This window comes from Bradysia coprophila (genome assembly GCF_014529535.1).
Source record: "Bradysia coprophila strain Holo2 chromosome X unlocalized genomic scaffold, BU_Bcop_v1 contig_35, whole genome shotgun sequence".
Lineage (NCBI taxonomy): Eukaryota > Metazoa > Arthropoda > Insecta > Diptera > Sciaridae > Bradysia > Bradysia coprophila.
Window position 1 is genome coordinate 940,507 of NW_023503325.1, and position 21,662 is coordinate 962,168.

Here is a 21,662-nt window from a genome sequence, read left to right on the forward strand (position 1 = left end):
AAACTTTGACAACCCGAACCACGACGATTTCATCCATAACCTGAAATTTTGAGGTGCCGTGCCGTATACTTGTTAAAAAATGTATGTTTAATGAGTGGACTCGTTGAATAAATTTCGTACATTGAATAACACAGAACAAATGGGTGTGTGAAAAATATAAATTAACTCAACTCTAGTTTCGTTTTGCGCGCAATAATTACTGAAGGAAACATCAAAATCGTTTGATCAATATGTTTGCTAATTTTACTTGAATCGAATTAATTTGAATTTAATAGAAGCCAAACTAAAGTATTCAGCCAATTCAATTCGTTTTGACAACTACCTCAATCAGTGGAATGTGAGTAATTTTAAAATCTTGTCATTGGCTGGTACTTAGATGTTACAGACTGTAGTTTCCCATTTTCACAGAAATTTAGAGTTAACACATTAAAAGCTGTAGCATGTCAAGGTGTCGTTTTTCTGTGATAGCTCGAGATACAAATGTTTCTAAAAGTTGAACTGTTGCAGTATTATAGCCCTTTGGCAGACCTTCATAAAGAGTATAATCATCGGTAAGGGTCGCCACCCGTTCCGGACTTATGACTCAAAATATGGTAAATGTGTGGACATTACTGTTGGCTTGCAACAGCGTGTATTTGCGGAAATAACAATAGGGTTCTGTAGCTGGACTTTTCTTTCCACGTATAGCACACCCCAGATATTTTGTGTTAGAAGCCAAATAAAATCTCTGTCCAGTAGACGCATATTCTCCAGTGTTTTCAACTTATTTTTGGTCGTCAAACAAAATTGTCCTGATGAACCGTGCAATCATTGGCCTTGAAAACTTCGTGGTAGGTGGAATACCTCATTTATAAGACTTCACAAAATGAACTGAAACAGAATTGCTTGCGACGAATTTGGGCTTTTTGTAAAGCATAGATGTGTCAATGAATGGTCACATAAAATTTGAAATGAAATCAAGTTTTCTGTGGAAAACTCAAGAGAAAAAAAAAACAGTCGAGAAATAAACACACAAGTTGAAGAGCGATGCGCCCGAATCATGGTGTTTGTATTAAAAAGCTACAAAATCCACGAATCGAAAGCTAGCTGGTAACTAGCAATTGTTGCGCGCTCCGGGTGAACTTTTGGGGTCAGATTATTGATAAAAGAAAGAAAATTCTTTGGTAAAATGTCGGCATTGGGATGAAAGAGTGGTCTTAGTCAAGGGGACAATTGTCATGGATAATGTCGTAATTCTATGCGACACAAATAAATTGTCAATGGGACGCATGAAGAAGGTTGTCAATGGGAGAGTTAACGTTAGTTTACTCTTACCAAAAAAGTACTCCGTGTGAGAGACAAAATAGATTTTTTTCAATTTTTTCTTTGTTTATTTGACAGCTTGCTCTCTCACGGAGTACTTTTTGTTGAGTGGAGTGGACACTTCAAAATCGTCAATTGCTCAACTAACATTGATCGAGTCAATGTGACCGACGAATGTGAGAGAGTTGTAAATGTGACGCGAACGGATTTTCTTGGTAGCAATGGTGGGAGCACAGTCTCGTTTCAGCCGTCGGCCGGTGAGGACTTGCGGCCCTTGGTAAATACTTCGGGTTCCCAGGTTTCCTCAGTGGAGTGTCGTATGTTTGAGCCAGTCTTGAAACAGGAGTGAGCTCAAATTGTGATGTAGTCATGGTTAGCTCGCCACCTTAATGGGCCGTGAAGTGAACGTGTTTTGTGAATTATACTTTGGTTATCCTACCATCTAAAAGGGAAATGCGTGAAAGACAAATAATTTAGACTTGTTTTACAAAATGGCGGTGACGCCATCTAAAATTTTGTGAACATTTGTACGCATGATCGACATTAGCGCATACGATATCTTAGACTTTTTGTAAATTGACCTGGCTGATAACGGATCAGTAGATCCACGCCACAAGGTTAGGGCTTTGCCCTACGAGACAACAACAACAACAATGGTGGGAGCAAAAAGAAAAGAATTGGTCGATGTATGGATCAATTTCTGAGACTCGTCAAAGTGTTGACAAGAAATGGCCGATGTATGGACAACATCTAAAATTGGATAATGAATGGACAGGATGATAGTCTATATATAGTTTGATGTATGGACAAATCATTAAAATGGTCAATTTATGGACAATGATTGAAAATGTGCAAACGATGGGAGAAAAGTCTTGGCACACTGACCCATATAAACCAGCATAAGTTCGTGTATGCTTGCATAAATGGAGTGGACCAGCTGAAAAACGGCTGAAGCAAAGTCATGCCTGAATTTTTGCACTCTGTCAATCTTATATCTGCCAGGAAATACATTCCCCATGAAGCACACTGGAAAGAAGAATCTTATATGAGTTAAACTCTCGAGGGAATGGCGATTTAATGTTAATCATTAAAACAGATATTGAAACACTGTTCGTCATAACTCGTACGTAATTGCCCAAAATAAACTTTCGTCACAACTACCGGCATAACTGCAATTTATGCACAAATCCCATAACAAAACGTTCTACCCAAAAACATGTTTACGAATTCTTCGTTCGTTTTCTTTGAATTGAGCTTAGTAATGTTATCATCAGTTCTGGAAAGTTGTTTCAATTAAGATAACCCCTAGGCGCATTTCCAACAAATTTGTGTTGTAACACAAGTTCTATACGGAAACGGTAAATATATGTGCTTTCACACAAAAACAATACATGGCTACACAACACTAAGAACACCAAGACAACACAAAGAATACACTATATGAAAGGGAGTGCAGGTGCTATGTTACGTCTTATAAAATAAGATAAATGTAGACTTCACAGATATTTTTCGCAACGTAAAATATCGCTGAATGTTAAATTTAACAATTAAGTTGAATTGTTTGGTTTCGAAGTACTGGAGCTGTTCTTATTTGCAGTTGGTCTTACTGTTACAGTAATTCAAAAATAAACCTAATTTTGCATTCACTGCTGAATTTTCAAATTGTTTTACTCAACAACGTGATTTTAATTGAGATTCTGTTCACGAGGCATCCTGGTATCCTGGATACCTGCATAATTTTACCTTCGTCGGGACTTTTTTTTTCTTTGCTAATGTAAGAAATTGGAAATTTCATTTTTTTACTCTCGGGAAATCGTTATAAGCGGGAAGAACTTATTGGGAAGTCTTTATGATTGAGAAGGAAAAGGAACTCATCGGGAAGTCTTTGTAAGCTGGAAGAGCTTAAGGTACGTTTGACAACTGTTTTGATCTGTGAGAAAATTAAATATGTCTTTAGACATATTGCATTAATATGCTGTTCAAAAATACCATTTCTCATCAGGCCATGGCGACAGTGGCTCTCGGAACACTATATCAATTTGCACACGAACAAGTATAGCGAATCATAATCGAAATGAAATTACAATTCATCACTATCCTTGCAGACTTGTGGCGGTCTGTGGTTAAGCCACTACAAATGCTAAACAACTTGTAGGGAACGCTTTATCAGTGGGAAGAACTTATATGGAGGGTTTTATTAGCGGGAAGAACTGATGTGGAATTCTATATCAGGTGGAAAAACTCATCGGGAGGTCTTTATGATAGGGAAGGGAAGAACTTGTAGAGCAGTTTATCAGCGGGAACAACTTGTATTTTTTATGCCCATATGTCTGGTAGACGACTTGCAATTAGCTGCTTAACAAAGTTTCTTCTCTACAAATTGAAGAGTGCAAATTCAAAGTTAGAAAGTCCCGAAAAGATTAGAACATTGAATTAACTACATTCATACTAAAGTCTTCACCAAAAGTAACGAAAAGACCGGAGAAATAATATTGACGCCACCGGGAAGTTGGTTGCAAATCAACGGCAAATTTTGGTCATAATTTTCGGATACCGAGAAGTTTTGACTTGGTTACCGGGAAGAAAATATTATTTTTATCCCGTCACTTTGAGTAAAATTTCTCAATTGGCAATGGGGAAAATGGTTTCTCATTTGTCTACCCACTTCAGCTTTACCTTGGAATGGCAGACTTTTCTTCTTCTTCTTCTTTTCCAACCTTTATGTTATCCACATCCATGTTATCCATAACATCGTGCAGTAAACGATAATATCGTATTTTGAACGATAAAACAGTTTTTCAGACGATATTGTCGTTACTGGCGATATTGACCGTGTAGAAATGTCGCCTGTTGTCAAAACAATGTCATCTGCGAATCGAAGGTGACTCAGGCATTTTCCGTTTTTGTTAATTCCCACCTTACTCCAATCCAACTTCTGGAAAACACTGTCTAGATTCGATGTGAATAATTACGGCAGACTTCACACAAGAAAAACCGTATAACAATGATCCACACATTACATTATAGTTACATACGAAACTGTCAGAAGCCTATAAAAGTGCACAGAAATAACCGTAATTAAATTCAACGCTAATTTCGTTTTGAAAGGAAGAATAAATATTTTTCTCTTCACTTAATATAAAATTACTCAGTGTTATATCCATTTAATAGCCTTCAGGATGTTAGTTTTAAAAAAACCCCAAACATTACTTGTATTTCTCATGTATAATTCCTCTATTATCGCACTCTGAATGGTCTGTGATTAATTGTTTCTAGTCCAAATGAATAATGTTAATTCTCGTATTCATTCATTAATCACTTTATAGAATAAGACAAAATTTATTTTGCCGGAAAACTATTAAGGGACTTTAATGGGTTCGTAACAAAAAAGTTTATTTTCCACTAGGTACTGCAACTTAAATACCCAGAATGTAATAAGACTTGAGACTATACCTTCTTATAATCGTAAATAGATGAATGCTACAAAATAATATCAACAGCGATGGAAGAAAGATTAATTCTTCCGCATAAAATGGTTGTTTTCGATAATAATTGTTACAGGCGCTGTGTCATTAATATTCACAAAATTTTCTAAAGGATCAAAGGAGGGTATTTTGAACTGAATTGAATAAAGTCAACAATCATCTATTGTATTAAAAATGGACAACATTTATCCTTTCCTTCAAGTCGTTCTATGCATAATGGAACCAAGACAAATGTTATTTATACCGAATCATTTATGTTCATGTTCGCACGGCTATGTGACTGTGATGAAGCGAAATGAAAGTTTAATTTCATTTTGCCAATGATTCGCTAGACTTGTACATGCAACAGGGTATTACTAGCCGCTTGTGTTGTTTACTTGTCACTGTCGCAAAGGCCTAAAAATAATTCTTTAAAACTTTTGAATTATTATGAAATTGTATTTTACTGTCGTTCAGTGACAGAAATCATGTCCCTAATTTCACTTATGGGTATTTTTCGCTAATTACTATTGTTGCGAATGTTGCCGAAAAATATTTAAAAATCGAATCTCTAGATTCAAGAAAGAATCGTATAGTTCTAGGCGTTAGATTGACCCTTTATCTATTGTCTCAAATTGTTGAAAGTTTTATTGTATTTAACTGGTCATGTAACACTACTGCAAGAGGCAGTCCTGCATTTTTAAACACATTTTGAACGACGATCTCCGCTATCAACATTTTTAAACGGGTGGAAACGGATTTTTTATTTTTCACAGTTTTACACACTCCTGAATGATTTTTCAGATTTTCAAAATTTACCATGAGTGAACCACCGAATTATGAAGGACAACCAAAACTTTCGGGGATGAAAAAACTGTGGAAACTGTTTACGCCCGTTAAAAAATGTTGATAGCGAAAGCATTACAGCAAATGTAGAGTATAATGTGTCCTTTTGGCAACCATTAGTGTAATGGCATTTGTTATTCATGTGAATATATATAAGAAAAACCATTATCAAAAACGTGGGGTGTATTTGTGAGCTGAGAGAATATGGTGACATGAGGCAGGTGTAGCAGTGTTTCAAAAATCCGAAAAAATGGCGTCAGGGAAAAATCAACCGATTTTCGTGATTCTTTTTTTGTTGTGTAAGGAATAGATGGGGGTATAAGATAGAGTACAAATACGTCACGGCGCCGGCACTGGCTCAAAGTCAAAAATTTTTTAGAAAATACGAAAAACGTCTCCATTTGTCAGTCAAATTTTTAAGCAGGTATTGTTTAGTGTCAAAAGGTAATTGCCGTAGCTTTCAAACGAGCTCCATCGTTCTACGCTTCGACTTCACTGTGCACTTTTATTTCCCTTCAAAGTCACAAGCTTAGCGTCCGAAAATTATTTCCCCTGTTGCTTGTCCATAAAACTTTTTCTTTTTTTAAATTCGATCTGAAATTATTGATGGTAGCTCCATTTAAAGTCACTAAACGCATACTATTTTTCATTTCAGACTATGAAGGAAAACTATCGTCTTACCCTTGCCAATCCGAAGGATTTCACGCCGACGAACAAAATTGTGCCATTTTCTATCGTTGTGTCGACCAAGGCAACAGCAAGTTGACGGCTTTCGAATTCTCATGTGGACCCGGTACAGTGTTCTCCACTGACCTGAACGTGTGCGTACATCCAGAAGATTCAGGAAGAGAAGACTGTGGAGCAAATTTCAATGAAATCGATAGCGATAATCGGAATCCGAATAACGATGGAGTCGCTACACCTGCTGTTTCTACAACAACTGGTACAACAACAGTACAAACTCCGAGCTCACAATCTACTTCTACGGCAATGTCGTCGACTCAAACAACTACATCGGGAAGTCAGACAACTTGCACTGAAGATGGTTTCATTGGGGATTCAGATGATTGCAGCAAATTTTATCGCTGTGTGTCGAATGGAAAGGGAAGCTATATGAAATACGAATTCAGATGTGGAAACGGAACTGTTTGGGATAATAAAATACAAGGATGTAACCATGCCTGGGCAGTTGAAGACTGTAGGAAAGCAGTTTCCAATGATTATGAATCGAGCTCACAGTCGTCAATGTCAAGTAGTCATGCATCTTCTACTTCTAGTACTAGCAGTCAGGCTAGCTCTTCTAGTAGTTCTACAAGTAGCTCAACAAGTTCTTGGAATCAAAGTTCCTCCACAAGTTCGAGCTCATCTAGCAATTCCAACTCAAATAGCCAGTCTACTTCTTCGTCGGCAAATAGTCAAACTAGTTCCAACAATCATAACGCTTCGTCTCAATCCTCAGGTAACGGATCATATAACAGTCAAAGTTCAAACCAAGGCTCATCCTCTAATCAAGGATCGTCTTCGAATCAAGGCTCGTCTTCGAATCAAGGCTCGTCTTCGAATCAAGGCTCGTCCTCAAATCAAGGTTCGTCCTCAAATCAAGGATCATCTTCGAATCAAGGATCATCTTCAAATCAAGGTACATCGTCTAATCAAGGATCATCTTCAAATCAAGGCTCATCTTCAAATCAAGGCTCATCAACTAATCAAGGCTCGTCTTCGAATCAAGGCTCGTCTTCAAATCAAGGCTCATCATCTAATCAAGGATCATCTTCAAATCAAGGCTCATCTTCAAATCAAGGCTCATCAACTAATCAAGGCTCGTCTTCGAATCAAGGCTCGTCTTCAAATCAAGGTACATCGTCTAATCAAGGATCATCTTCAAATCAAGGCTCATCTTCAAATCAAGGCTCATCAACTAATCAAGGCTCGTCTTCGAATCAGGGCTCGTCTTCAAATCAAGGTTCATCCTCTAATCAAGGTTCATCTTCAAATCAAGGATCATCTTCAAATCAAGGATCATCCTCTAATCAAGGTTCATCTTCAAATCAAGGATCATCTTCTAATCAAGGATCATCTTCAAATCAAGGCTCGTCTTCAAATCAAGGCTCATCCTCTAATCAAGGGTCATCTTCAAACCAAGGATCATCTTCAAACCAAGGATCATCTTCAAATCAAGGATCATCTTCAAATCAAGGCTCGTCTTCGAATCAAGGCTCGTCTTCGAATCAAGGCTCGTCTTCGAATCAAGGCTCGTCTTCGAATCAAGGCTCGTCTTCGAATCAAGGCTCGTCTTCGAATCAAGGCTCGTCTTCGAATCAAGGTCCTACTCCGAATCAAGGCTCGTCTTCGAATCAAGGATCGTCTTCGAATCAAGGCTCGTCTTCGAATCAAGGATCGTCTTCGAATCAAGGATCGTCTTCGAATCAAGGATCGTCTTCAAATCAAGGCTCGTCTTCAAACCAAGGCTCGTCTTCAAACCAAGGCCCGTCTTCAAACCAAGGATCATCTTCAAATCAAGGCTCGTCCTCAAATCAAGGCTCATCCTCCAGTCAAGGCTCGTCATCAAATCAAGGCTCGTCATCAAATCAAGGCTCGTCATCAAATCAAGGCTCGTCCTCAAATCAAGGCTCGTCCTCAAATCAAGGTTCGTCCTCAAATCAAGGATCTTCTAGCGCTCCAGCTGGCAGTAATGGTATTTGCGAAAGGGATGGCTTTATGGGTGACAATGACGATTGCAGAAAGTTCTATAGATGTGTAAATAATGGCAAGGGTGGATACGTAAGACATGAATTCACATGTTCAGATTCAACAGTGTGGGATCAAGATGCTCAAACATGTAATTATCCTCATGCTGTTAAAAATACGAAATGCAACTCAGCAATATCAAATCAGCCCAATCAAGGAACATCAATTCATCCCGAACAACAGACTGATTCCAACAAACCAGATAATAATAATCCCACACAAGCTACTTCATCTATTGCAGAATCGAGTTCAATTTCTCCTCCTGAAAATCAGTCAACCACATTTAGACCGGAAACGACCGTATCCACTGAAATGTCTTCATCTACTTTTCCAACAGAGACCATATGTAATAAGGAGGGGTACATTGGTAATCCTAGTGACTGTAGTAAGTTTCACAGATGTGTCGACAATGGTAAAGCAGGTTTTACGAAACACGATTTTTCTTGTGGCCCTGGAACAGTTTGGGATGATGAAATTCAGGCTTGCAATCATCCTAGAGATGTTAAGAATGAAAAATGCGGACAAAGTGGAAATTCTAACAACAACCAGAATTCCAATTCAACACAACCTAGCAGCAATGAAAGTTCCTCTACAACTCAAACGTCAGAAAATAACCAATCCGGTCAAAATACAAGTGAGCTTCCAAATCAACAATTGCAAAGTACCACGAACACCAATTATTTAACAACTACGCAAAGCTCAAGCAATTCGAATGGTCAAGGAACTTCAGGTCAATCGAACAACGAGAGTTCTGGTTCGACTGAAACTAGCCAAAGTACAAGTAATTCAAACAACGAAAATTCAGCGAACAACCAACAAGGACAGACAACAATCGAAAATACGGCAAATAATCAAGGTTCTTCTTCGATTTCTTCCACTGAGTCGAGCACCGCTGGTTCATCATCAACAAGTAATCAAAATCAAGGCAATACTTCATTTAGTAACCAATCTGCTGGTTCAGGAGGAATTTGTGAGAGAGACGGATTTATGGGAGACGATCATGATTGTAAGAAATTTTATAGATGCGTTAATAACGGTGAAGGCGGTTACACAAGACATGAATTCTTATGTGCGGAGGGAACAGTATGGGATCAAGCTGCTCAAACTTGCAATTATCCGAATGTTGTTAGTAACTCTAAATGTAATTTTGAAGAAAGCAAAAACCCCAATAGCGGGACAAATGCTAGCGTATCGACTACAGAAACAGATAACCGACCATCTACTGAAACAAGTAGTTCCAATTCTGCTGCATTATCAACACAATCGCCATCCATACAACCATCACCCACACAATCGCCATCCACACAGCCGTCATCCACACAACCGTCATCCACACAACCGTCATCCACACAACCGTCATTCACACAACCGTCATCCACACAACCGTCATCCACACAACCGTCATCCACACAACCGTCATCCACACAACTGTCATCCACACAATCGCCACAGTCGTTGTCAGGTGATCTTTGTAACAAGGAGGGATACACACCTAATTCTGAAGACTGTTCCAAGTTTCATAGATGTGTTGATAATGGAAATGGTGTGTTTACTAAATATGACTTTAGCTGCGGACCTGGTACCGTATGGGACAATAATATTCAAGCATGTAATCACCCGAGAGATGTAAAAGACAATAAATGTGGTAGTCCGGGAAGCAGCAGTCAGAGTAACAGTGATGGTAGTCCGAGTAGCAGCAGTGGTAGTACTGGAACTGGTGGTATTCCTGGAAGTGATGGTAGTACTGGAACTGGTGGTAGTCCTGTAACTGGTGGTAGTCCTGTAACTGGTGGTAGTCCTGGAACTGGCGGTAGTCCTGGAACTGGCGGTAGTCCTGGAACTGGCGGTAGTCCTGGAACTGGCGGTAGTCCTGGAACTGGTGGTAGTCCTGGAACTGGCGGTAGTCCTGGAACTGGTGGTAGTCCTGGAACTGGCGGTAGTCCTGGAACTGGCGGTAGTCCTGGAACTGGCGGTAGTCCTGGAACTGGCGGTAGTCCTGGAACTGGCGGTAGTCCTGGAACTGGCGGTAGTCCTGGAACTGGTGGTAGTCCTGGAACTGGTGGCAGTCCTGGAACTGGTGGTAGTCCTGGAACCGGTGGTAGTCCTGGAACTGGTGGTAGTCCTGGAACTGGTGGTAGTCCTGGAACTGGCGGTAGTTCTGAAACTGGTGGTAGTCATGGAAGTGGAGGTAGTCCTGGAAGTGATGGTAATTCTGGAAGTGGTGGTAGTCCTGGAACTGATGGTAGTCCTGGAACTGGTGGTAGTCCTGGAAGTGGTGGTAGTCCTGGAAGTGGTGGTAGTCCTGGAAGTGGTGGTAGTCCTGGAAGTGGTGGTAGTCCTGGAAGTGGTGGTAGTCCTGGAAGTGGTGGTAGTCCTGGAAGTGGTGGTAGTCCTGGAAGCGTCGGAAGTTCAACTCAAATTCCAATTACAACAGGTGGTAATAGTGCTTGTGATCGAGAGGGGTTTATGGCTGACAAAAATGATTGCAAAAAGTTCTACAGGTGCGTTGACAATGGAAAAGGTGGATACTCAAAACATGAGTTTTCGTGCGGCCAGGGAACAGCGTGGGACGATGAAATAAAAACGTGCAATTATGAAAATAGCGTACCGTCGTGTAATGGCTCACGTCCTCCCAAAGAAAGTTCGACATCTGCCCCAGTAGGCCCAGACCAGTCATCATCCAAACCGGATCCGTCTCAAACTGAAAATCCACAGAATTTATCGTCATTACCCACGCAAGAAATGACTACAAGTAGAATGTCAACTGAAAGTTCATTCAGTCAAACTTCGTCAACTGAAAATACATTAGGCCACACTTCATCGACTGACGCGTCATCATCAGAAAGTTCGTCAAACAAACCAGTGAACCCTGCAGGGAAAGACTGTTCAAATGAAGGATTTATGGCTGATCCTGATGATTGTAAAAAGTTTTACAGATGTGTAACCAACGGCGATGGTGGGTTAACAAAGCATGAGTTCTCATGTGGAGAAGGGACAGCTTGGGATGAAAAACATGAAACCTGTAATTATGAAAATCAGGTCGAAAGATGTAATGGGAAAAACAACTCATCTAGTAACAGTGTTGAAGGTCAGACAACTTCACCTTCGAAGAAACCAACAACTACGGCTGTAACAGAATCCACCAATTCTGGACAAACAGAGTATACTTCAACTTCTAGCTCTACGGATAAAGTTACAAATCAGTCAATCGGATCAGAAAGTACTACACAAATAGCACCGACCACAACGGGCAACATGACAGCAACCGCATCATCTATAACTTGCACATCGGCTGGATTTTTCTCCCATCCAGACGATTGTTCGAAATATTATCGTTGCGTTGATTACAAAGGTGATGGGTCTCAATTTTCGGTTTATCATTTTAATTGTCCCAACGGTACTATTTGGGACGAAAGTATAAACACCTGCAATCACGCCGAAAATGTTTTTCCGCCAAGAAACTGTTCAAAATCATCACAACCCTCGCCGCAGCCATGTGCCACAACAGAAAGCTCAACAACAGCTGAATCTACATCGGGTAATCCTTTTGACATTTTTCATTCATAATAGTGTTATCATTTATTTCTTGTCAGCAGATCCTACAGACACAATGACAACTATAGAAGGTACAACATCAAAAAATGAAGAGACGACGACGAACTCTCAGACAACAACGGAACAGGTTGCATCATCTACAAATCAACCTCAAGTAATAACCGAAGCAACACAAACAACGACAGAAGCTGCTCAGACGTCAACAGAAGCTGCTCAGACGACAACAGAAGCTGCTCAGACAACAACAGAAGCTGCTCAGACGACAACAGAACCTGCTCAGACGACAACAGAAGCTACTCAGACGACGACCGAAGCTGCTCAAACGACGACCGAGGCTGTGCAAACGACGACAGAAGCTGCTCAGACGACTACAGAAGCTGCTCAGACGACAACAGAAGCTGCTCAGACGACAACAGAAGCTGCTCAGACGACAACAGAAGCTGCTCAGACGACAACAGAAGCTGCTCAGACGACAACAGAAGCTGCTCAGACGACAACAGAAGCTGCTCAGACGACAACAGAAGCTGCTCAGACGACAACAGAAGCTGCTCAGACGACAACAGAAGCTGCTCAGACGACAACAGAAGCTGCTCAGACGACAACAGAAGCTACTCAGACGACAACCGATACAGCGCAGACAACAACGGAAGGTTCACAAACGACAATGCAAACAACTACGGATACACCTCAACCAACGACCGACACTCCACAAACAACAGAGCCAGCGTCCCAAACCACCACCGAAGTATCGCAAACTACGAATGAACCATCCGAAACTACAACTGATGCGCACCCAACAACAGAAATAGGAACAACTGAGACACCGAAGGATGGAAATTGCCCTCCATTGCAAAATGGGCAAAATCATTTTGTTTGCCCGACGGGTTTCAAAAAACATCCTACTGAGTGCAACATGTTCTATCAATGCACAAAGAAACCGGAAACTATGAACATGGACATTGTCGTTTTCAGTTGTCCGAATGGAACAGTTTACAATGAAGCGAAATGTCAATGCGAAGACAGTAGCTCCTGCAAAGTCGCTCAAACACGATCACTTGAAGAAACCTTTGATCAACGACATATGGTAAGTTACATTCGGTATTACAGATACGAAATGTACGTTTTATAAACAAAAACCTTTACTAACATAGTTAGTTTGGAACCTGACCTAAAACAAAATTGAATTCATATTTCCAGATTCAGGTACGTCACAAACGTTCAATTTGTCCCAGTGAAGGTCACTATCCGTTTGGCGATGAAATCTGCTCGTCAACATTTGTCAAATGTACCAGATCATTCGAAACAAATGTAATGGAAGGCACCATGTACAGATGTCCCCGTGGATTTTCCTATTGGAGTGTCAGCCGACGCTGTGAACGAACCGAAAAAATACCAAATTGTCGTACGTTGTCGATAGATAGCTCGAACAGCATTCCAATTGAATGGATTAATTTAGGGAAAGCGAGGCAGCTACGATTTTAGTAGGTTGAATTGAACGCCTGCTGGAGCATTCAGAAAGTGTTTCTAGTTTTAAACGTATACGCACTGACATAATAGAATTAAGATTATTTTAAGGTATAATCTCATTTTTTTCGATTTGATAATCATTTTGCATATTTGAGATTAAATGGGGTTCAAAAATGGTGTTTGGGTAGTTGTAATTATATTTTACCGCAATATTTTTTAAAAGATTTCCGTCTATGAACAACTAAAAGTGGCCTACAGCTTGCGCTAAACCGTTTTTTAATGAATTAAAAGGATTGCAAAAAAATGTCTGAACTTTTTCTTAGAGGTATCATTACAATTAAAAAAAGGAATTATCACATTTTCGTTTTCAATGGATTCTACATAATTTATAGAACCACAAATTTGACAGTCAAAAATTTCATGCAAAATAACAGTTGGCAGAATCTGTCGGTCTAGAAATATCAGATTCTACATAGAAACAAAAATGTGATAATTCCTCATTTTTTGTCACTGTAGGAAAGTGTATTGAGAATTAAAAAATTTATCACTTTTATTCAATACGACATGGAACTTAAATATATAGAAAATTAATTTTAATTTGTTCGCCATATAAACATAAACGAATCCGAAAATACTCAATAAATCGAATAATATTTTTAATTGCCAATCGCAGTTAATTTTGTGATAAGAATTTACGAATAAATTACCTTAAAAAATCATATTCGATTAACTTCTCTTTTTAAGGTATTATTTTGTATTTTAGTTTAAAAATTCAACATTTTCATTGTATGAAGAAATAGGTCCAAATAAATTATTTTAATATTAAGATTTTCTTTATTTTTGCAATTGCGTGTTTAACCAGGGTTCAAAAAATTATGATTTGATTTTTAAAACGGCTGATGTTCGCCAAAAAAAAGTTGTTCAAAAAAGTGGATTGATATTCAATTCAGGGACTAACGTGAGGAATTATTAACAGGGATGCATGTAACTCACTATTGTCACTTTTAGCAACTAACTTTGAAGACGACGATAGTGGGGTGCTTTTCAACCATTTTTCGACATTTCTCACTTTTTATTCACTTATTTCGCCGTTTCCATTTAAAATGAAAGGTTTAGTTTTAAGTCGAACATGGGCTCCAATAACTCCAAAGATATCAGACTTCACTGATTTCACTTAGAAATCCTATCAATATCATTCACATTTTATTCCCTGAAGACGAAAACTGTTTGTTTTACGAAAGCTCGAAAAAAAAAACTAAAAAATATTTCAAAATATAACCACGCATCCAATTATTAACAATGAATAGGAGACAATGTAACGGGAAGGTGGAAACATCCGAAATTAATCGGTACTTTTCACACAAATATGTTGCTTCAAAACTGAAAAAATTAAAATTTTATCTCTTTGATTTTCAAACGAAGGGTAAGCCCAAACGCGCTGCTTCGATTCATAAACAAATGTGAAAAAAAAACAATACGCTCGAATTGATTGATTGGGAGATAATGTCACGCGAAGGTGCAGACATCCAAAAAATAATTGGTCCTCAACGACAGCTTAAACGAAACTGGTTATTTGCATTCCCCTCGCCTACCCGTGGAAGTCGTCGCACCTGATGCATTTACAAAATAAGGCGTGCGAGTTGTAACATGGACAAATTCTGTTTTATTCTATTAGAGGTAATGTTTTCATCATTTTCTCTGCTATATATTAGAGTTTACGTGTTTACGTTAACTCGGTCGTCCTGCCCTTCAAAACGATTGTTTAGAAAATGTACAAGATAACAAATTTACATTTTTAAATACACAAAGCTCAAGATAAAAATGGTATAAAATTCGGGTTGTGCTTGAGGGTATTTCGTTTGAGTGCTCGTGATGCTATGTTGATGTTTTTCTTCAAGAGGAAAATGAGCAAAGCTGTGTTTAAGATAATAATAGAATAATTTCTGCATATTTTTGTAGTAAATTTATGGTTGCGAAAAACTTAGCTACAACTTTTGAATACGAAGATGGCCAAAACAGCGCGATAACACCGTCGTTATTACATGAAATGTAAATGGTTTTGTCATAGTTGAGTTAAACAAAACGTGTTTAATTGATGACGAAAATCAATTTGTGGAAGTCGTGCCACAACAGTGAATACCGATCCGCGAAATAGTAGATTACATTGGATGCTGCGGAGGTAGTTCATTACATGAGGGATCAATTTTGTGATACGAGCCGAACTCACAAGTGTGGTTATAAGCAACAATCTTTAGAAACGGTTATTTTGACAAGTGTAGAGTTTGCATATCCGAGCCGAAGGCGAGGTATGCAACTACACGAGTCAAAATAACCGGTTCCAAAGCGAGTTGCTTAAAACCACACAAGTGAGTTCGCGAGTTCACAAAATTGATTCCGAGTGTAATGAACTACCAAGCAGCGTCCAATGTATGCCGTTTTATTGAATATCCACCCGAAACATTGTTGTACGAGTACATTTTCCCACCCAAGGACCTGAGAGTTCAAAACTAAAAGTGTTCCTAGAACACTGTTCCAGTAGACAACTGGCAGACTCTAGAATATCAAAAGATTATTCTAAATTATTGTACAATTTCACAACATTTATGTCGCGCTATTTCATTCACTGCCAGACTAATACTAAATATAAAAAATACCGATACAACAAAACCAGCAAAACAATCTGTTGTTGCATTGGAACGTTATAAGTGAATCTAGTCTGCTCATGAAATCGGCTCACACTTCTTCGTAACATTAATCCCGAAAGCATCACTTACTGTTTTGATGTTGTGGGAATTAAAGAAAAGCCTATTGGTTGGTTTTGGGACTTTACGTCCACTTTATTCAACTGCTTAAAATTAACTCTCTATACATAGTACAAATCGCTTATTTATATAATCAGTCTTACACATTCATTCAATATCGGTGACATAAACATTACGCAAAATGGTTATGTGCACTCATCGTTTTCGTGTAAGTAGATCGACCTAGTTATACAAAACTATGTCGTTCTCATTACACGCCGATTACAATATTCATGACCAAGCTCATTTCCGCATAGTAAGGTAAATATAATCAATGTCAAATGCCCTAATACCCACACTCGGCCATTCGACTGTCCAGTCGCCCTCGACGGACACAAAACAACAAAAAAAATCAATTTTATAAAAAAACAAAAATTCAAATAAAAATTCTCACAAAAGTCAAAGATTTAGATTCGAACTCATCGTCATAGAAGCAAAAATCAAAATTTAAATTATACCTCGTAATATTCAAAAATATATCCGTATTCGTTGGTCATGCTTATTGATACTCAATTACATACATCATCATAATTCACTCAATTTTGTAACCATAAACTTCATTACATGCTTCCTCCATCAAATTTAAATTAAACTCAAATTCACATCAAAACTCATTCTTCATAATGATAATCTTCCAAAAAAAAATACATCTAAAAATTTCAAAATTAGTATTTCAAACTTTAACCAAACATTTCGAAAAAATCAATTTTTTTCTTCGATCAACATTAATTCACTTTCAATAATGTAAACTTCTCATAAAAACTTTAAGTTCAACATCATCGTACATCATAATTTCATTAAAAAAAATTATTCATCGTCAACAAAACATTTTATAAATCATAAGGTCATTCATATTATCAAATTACTAAACTTTTAATTCACGTCAACTTAAGTTACTTTCCAAAACATTCAAATTCCGCATTTTCGCATTTTTATTTCAGCATTCAAAATATCAAAAAATAAAGTCAGCAAAATCAGATCGCGTCATCAAAACAATAATATCGCATCATTTCTTCATTGTACATATTTTCACATTACTCTATATACATCGTAAATTAAATAACTGACCAACCTCGAAATCAAAATTAAATTTTACACAATCGGAAGAAAAAAAAATTCTTTCGTGACCTCGATATTTCGTGATTATTACTCTCTTTCAATATTTCTCTACAAAATTTTACAAACACCAAATTCTTCTAGAATCATTCCTCTTATATAACTCACATTGGTGTCAGAAGTGGGATTTTAATTAACCCGTGAAGATTCACTTTTATCAAAAATTAATTCACATTCATACCTGACCATTTGTCCATCCAATGTCTCATCGAATTTTCACTAGTTTTCACCGTTCTTCGTGCACCAGTTCATCGTGTACCAAGCCATCTGCCAGGATTTTCCATCGTGTACCAAGCCCTCTGCCAGGATTTTCCATCGTATACCAAGCCATCTGCAAGGATTTTCCATCGAGTACCAAGCCATCTGCCAGGATTTTCCATCGTATACCAAGCCATCTGCCAGGATTTTCCATCGTATATCAAGCCATAAAAATCTCGTCTCTGCCCCAACTAACTGTTGTCTCTGCACCAACCAAATGTTGTCTCTGTACCAACCAAATGTTGTCTGTACCAACCAAGTGTTGTCTCCTCTTAGATCTCCGTATTTTGTGTATGAATTTCCATCCCCTGTGCACCACCGTTACTTGTAACCAACGTCATATTTGAACACCAATTCGACCATTGCACCAACTCGACCATTGAATTCTATCGCCACATCAACTCGAAAATTGAATACCGTCTTTGTATCAATTCGACCATTAAATCATACAATATTACAAAGCAACCAACTTGATATTGCACAGTAAATTTCACCGAAATTCATAACACTACATTCACTTTACTTTAATCTTTGAAACAATTTTTTGGCCCAATCAGACCCATTGCGTAGAGTCTGACCGGTATGAGCCCCCATGTGGGAATTAAAGAAAAGCCTATTGGTTGGTTTTGGGACTTTACGTCCACTTTATTCAACTGCTTAAAATTAACTCTCTATACATAGTACAAATCGCTTATTTATATAATCAGTCTTACACATTCATTCAATATCGGTGACATAACCATTTTGCGTAATGTTTATGTCACCGATATTGAATGAATGTGTAAGACTGATTATATAAATAAGCGATTTGTACTATGTATAGAGAGTTAATTTTAAGCAGTTGAATAAAGTGGACGTAAAGTCCCAAAACCAACCAATAGGCTTTTCTTTAATTCCCACAATGTCATGTTGTCAAACTACTTCCAAAAGTTCCCACATGTAACGACCGCTTTCCGCGAGTGGGAAATGTACGTGTAACAACAATATTCCGGGTGGATAGGCAATAAAAAAAGGTTTATAGAAATCAGATGACCGTCTTGTGAGTTAGAGCTCTTGGTGTGAACCAGCCTGAGCGAGACAAAACGCACAATAAGTATATATGTGCAGTTCGTTTATAAGAAATACATTGTATTGTTCAAATACAATACTTCCCTTTACGACGAAAAATATATTTCGATTTGATTCCTATAACGGTTCGTATATTTCTACGTACAATTCAGATTATAAAGAACCACCTATATGGTACTTAGTCATTGACGAAAACATAGGTTGAATGTCACATTTGTTGTAAACATTTTGTAATGGAATTATTGATAGATGGATATACTGTGTAGCCTAGCAACATTCTCTAAAAAGCGAAATTTCTTTGTATATCATAACAAGGAAAAAAGGGGGTAATGTAAGTGATTTTGAAGGGCTGATAGCTTTTCAGCAGAGAAAAGAATCAAGTAAGAGAGATAAAGAGTTTCACATTAAATTCACTTTTCCAATTATTTCGAAAAGCGCCCGCTGCGCCACCCTACCCTTGGAACAAAAGTGGTTTACAATTATACAAAACAGCAAATTACGAAGAAAAACTTTTCAATTAAACTCGGTTCGTGTTATACATTATTTGCACACACGGCCGGCAGCCAGCGGCGATCGACCAGTATGACCAGTCTGTATCTGAACGAACCAAGGTGGAGCCGAATTTGAGGTTTAGTTTCACCAACGTCACGTAAACTCAACTTTACCTCACACCTTTCAGCAAACCAATAAATTATTCCCTTGACTGAAAGTCAGGGTCTTATCACGGAAAATAGCCTGAAACGTCCGTAGCAATAAGTTCTTTATGATATTTTGAAAAGGTTCTACATTGACAGAAAACGTTAAATAGAGAAAACGTCCGTTGTTACCGCGATAACTCGAGTAATTTTTAAGACCGAAAATACACCAGCAATTTAGCATTGGTGCGATCGACAATTGTGCGGCGTTTTCCATTGTATTCAGATATTCACCACAGGAAAAACAATTGAAAGCACAGCATAGTCGATCCTATCAATGCTAAATTGCTTGTGTATTCTCGGCCCAGCCGATTTTGAAAATTTTGGTTTTAATCGATAGACAATGAAAATCATCAGGATTCGTTTGTAGATGGACAATAATTGGGCGTAGTGAGATTGGAGTAATTTTCGAAAGAATTTTTTTCCTTGTTACCTTGATAACTTAAGTAATTTTTACCCGATTTTCAAAATTCATGAGGTTGGTAGGTAAATTCCTTGAGTCAACGCACTTCAAGCAAAAGTGCTTCGTGTGACAGCTGCCAAGTAGAGTACTATTTTGTATGAAAATTTCTTCCAGATTTTTTTACAGTGGCAAAATCTGTTGGATACGCTGTCCCGTTTCAGCACTCTTTCAGCAGAGTACCACTCAGTACCAGTCATGTTTGTAGTGCATTACTTTTCCAGAAAAAATTAAATTGCAAACGTGAATTTTGCAATCAAATACTGTTCTATTGGAACAAAAATTCTGCTGAATGATATTGAAGACTACAACAAACTTAAATCTCAGTTGAAGTCTGCAAATGTGGAATTCTTTTCTCACGATTTTTATTCAAATTAACAGTTTTCTTAGTGCAAAAACGTTTTACTGATAGTTTAGTACGGACTGCTTATCGGTCTGATGGAGGTTTTAGGTTTTCAATCACAATAACTGTGCACGAAGTGAAAAAGAAGACACCTGCAAATCTAACCTCAAAGTCGTAAAGAACAATCAACCATCAACACTTTCGTTAAGTATATTGATCTATTATATCAATTTTAATTTGAATTTCCACATTCAGTTTTACTTAATTTTCTTCTACTTTCTTTATTTTCAAGTGAATACCAAAACGAAAAACCAACACGTCAAACCTTCCGTACAAGATTACCGATCAATAGAGCTCTACTTAGTAAGACCAAACAAACGTAAGACCGAATAACTGAAATTTAGCTCTTTGATCGTGTTAATCAAGTATCGAATATAAAATTTACTTGTAAGATCAAACTGTAAGTCCTAATTTAAAATTATTATTTTCTCCCACAACTGTAATAATTTCATTCGCCAAGATGAGATTGAAAATTTACTACCAAAACGTAAACGGATTGAAAACCAAAGTCGGTAATGTAAGACGGATTTTGTTAACGAAGGACTTAGATGTTATCGTTCTAAATGAAACCTGGCTCAATCAAAAGTTTTTCAGCGAAGAACTGTTTAGCTCCGACTACGTGGTATACAGGCAAGACAGAGATTTTAGCTTAACAGGCAAACAGGACGGTGGTGGTTGCTGTATTGCAGTGAAATCGAAGTTTCTCTCTTCTCGTATGGAGAATTGGGAAACATCTAGTGATGATGGCATTTGGGTGTCATTGAAGCAAAAGAACGGCAGCAATTTTTATATCAACGTGAGGTACATACCGATTCGCAGTACCCTCGACCGTTATGAAGTCCATTACAAGGAAATCAATGAAGTGATCAATGTGAGTGAACCAAACGGCCAATTTATATTACTGGGCGACTATAACTTCGCAGATTCGATAACTTGGATTACGAATGATGATCGAATCTGTTACCCGGACGTTGTGAATGGAGGTATCGCTGAAGCTTTTGTTGATTTACTCGAATTGACTGACCTTGCCCAATTCAATCATGTAAAGAACGTTAATGACCGGTCTCTCGACCTTGTTCTGTCTAACGTTGATCCCGTTAAGTTAACGCTCTGTGAAGACCTGGATCCGATTTCTGTTGTTGACAGACACCACCCCCCGCTATTAATCGACATTGACACAGAGCCGTTGTCGACGGTGATTGAGAACAGGCCTCCCAAGTTTAATTTTTTTCGTGCCGACTATGTAGCTCTTGACTCGTTGATAAGGCGGATTGACTGGTCGAAAGAGCTTGATCAATTGAGTGTTGATGACGCCACCCAGAGATTTTATGACATTTTGCTAACTTTGTTCAGCCACGTGCCGAAGGTGAAGGTTGACAAATCCAAGTATCCACGTTGGTTCAGCAACGAACTTATCGGTTTGATTAGGGCTAAACTGGTTGCTCACGCCGAATTACGTACGTTCGAGAAACGCTGTAG

At 38.2% G+C, this 21,662-nt stretch overlaps 1 protein-coding gene across 14 annotated transcripts in view; it reads left to right on the forward strand.

Annotated features, from left to right (window-relative positions):
- Nucleotides 1-14,182, forward strand: part of LOC119069476 (serine-rich adhesin for platelets) — a 62,361-nt gene extending 48,179 nt beyond the window's left edge. Inside the window, exons 3-6 of one of the 14 annotated variants that reach the window (XM_037173539.1) lie at nucleotides 6,268-9,627; nucleotides 9,763-11,898; nucleotides 11,954-12,999; nucleotides 13,113-14,182. In XM_037173539.1, coding sequence (XP_037029434.1) covers nucleotides 6,268-9,627; nucleotides 9,763-11,898; nucleotides 11,954-12,999; nucleotides 13,113-13,397 — 6,827 coding nt within the window. In that variant the 3' untranslated portion in view covers nucleotides 13,398-14,182. Of the gene's footprint in view, nucleotides 1-6,267; nucleotides 11,899-11,953; nucleotides 13,000-13,112 lie in introns of all 14 variants that reach the window. The other 13 variants (XM_037173533.1, XM_037173536.1, XM_037173538.1 and 10 more) reach the window with 13 other exon arrangements.
- The last annotated feature ends 7,480 nt before the right edge of the window (nucleotides 14,183-21,662 follow it).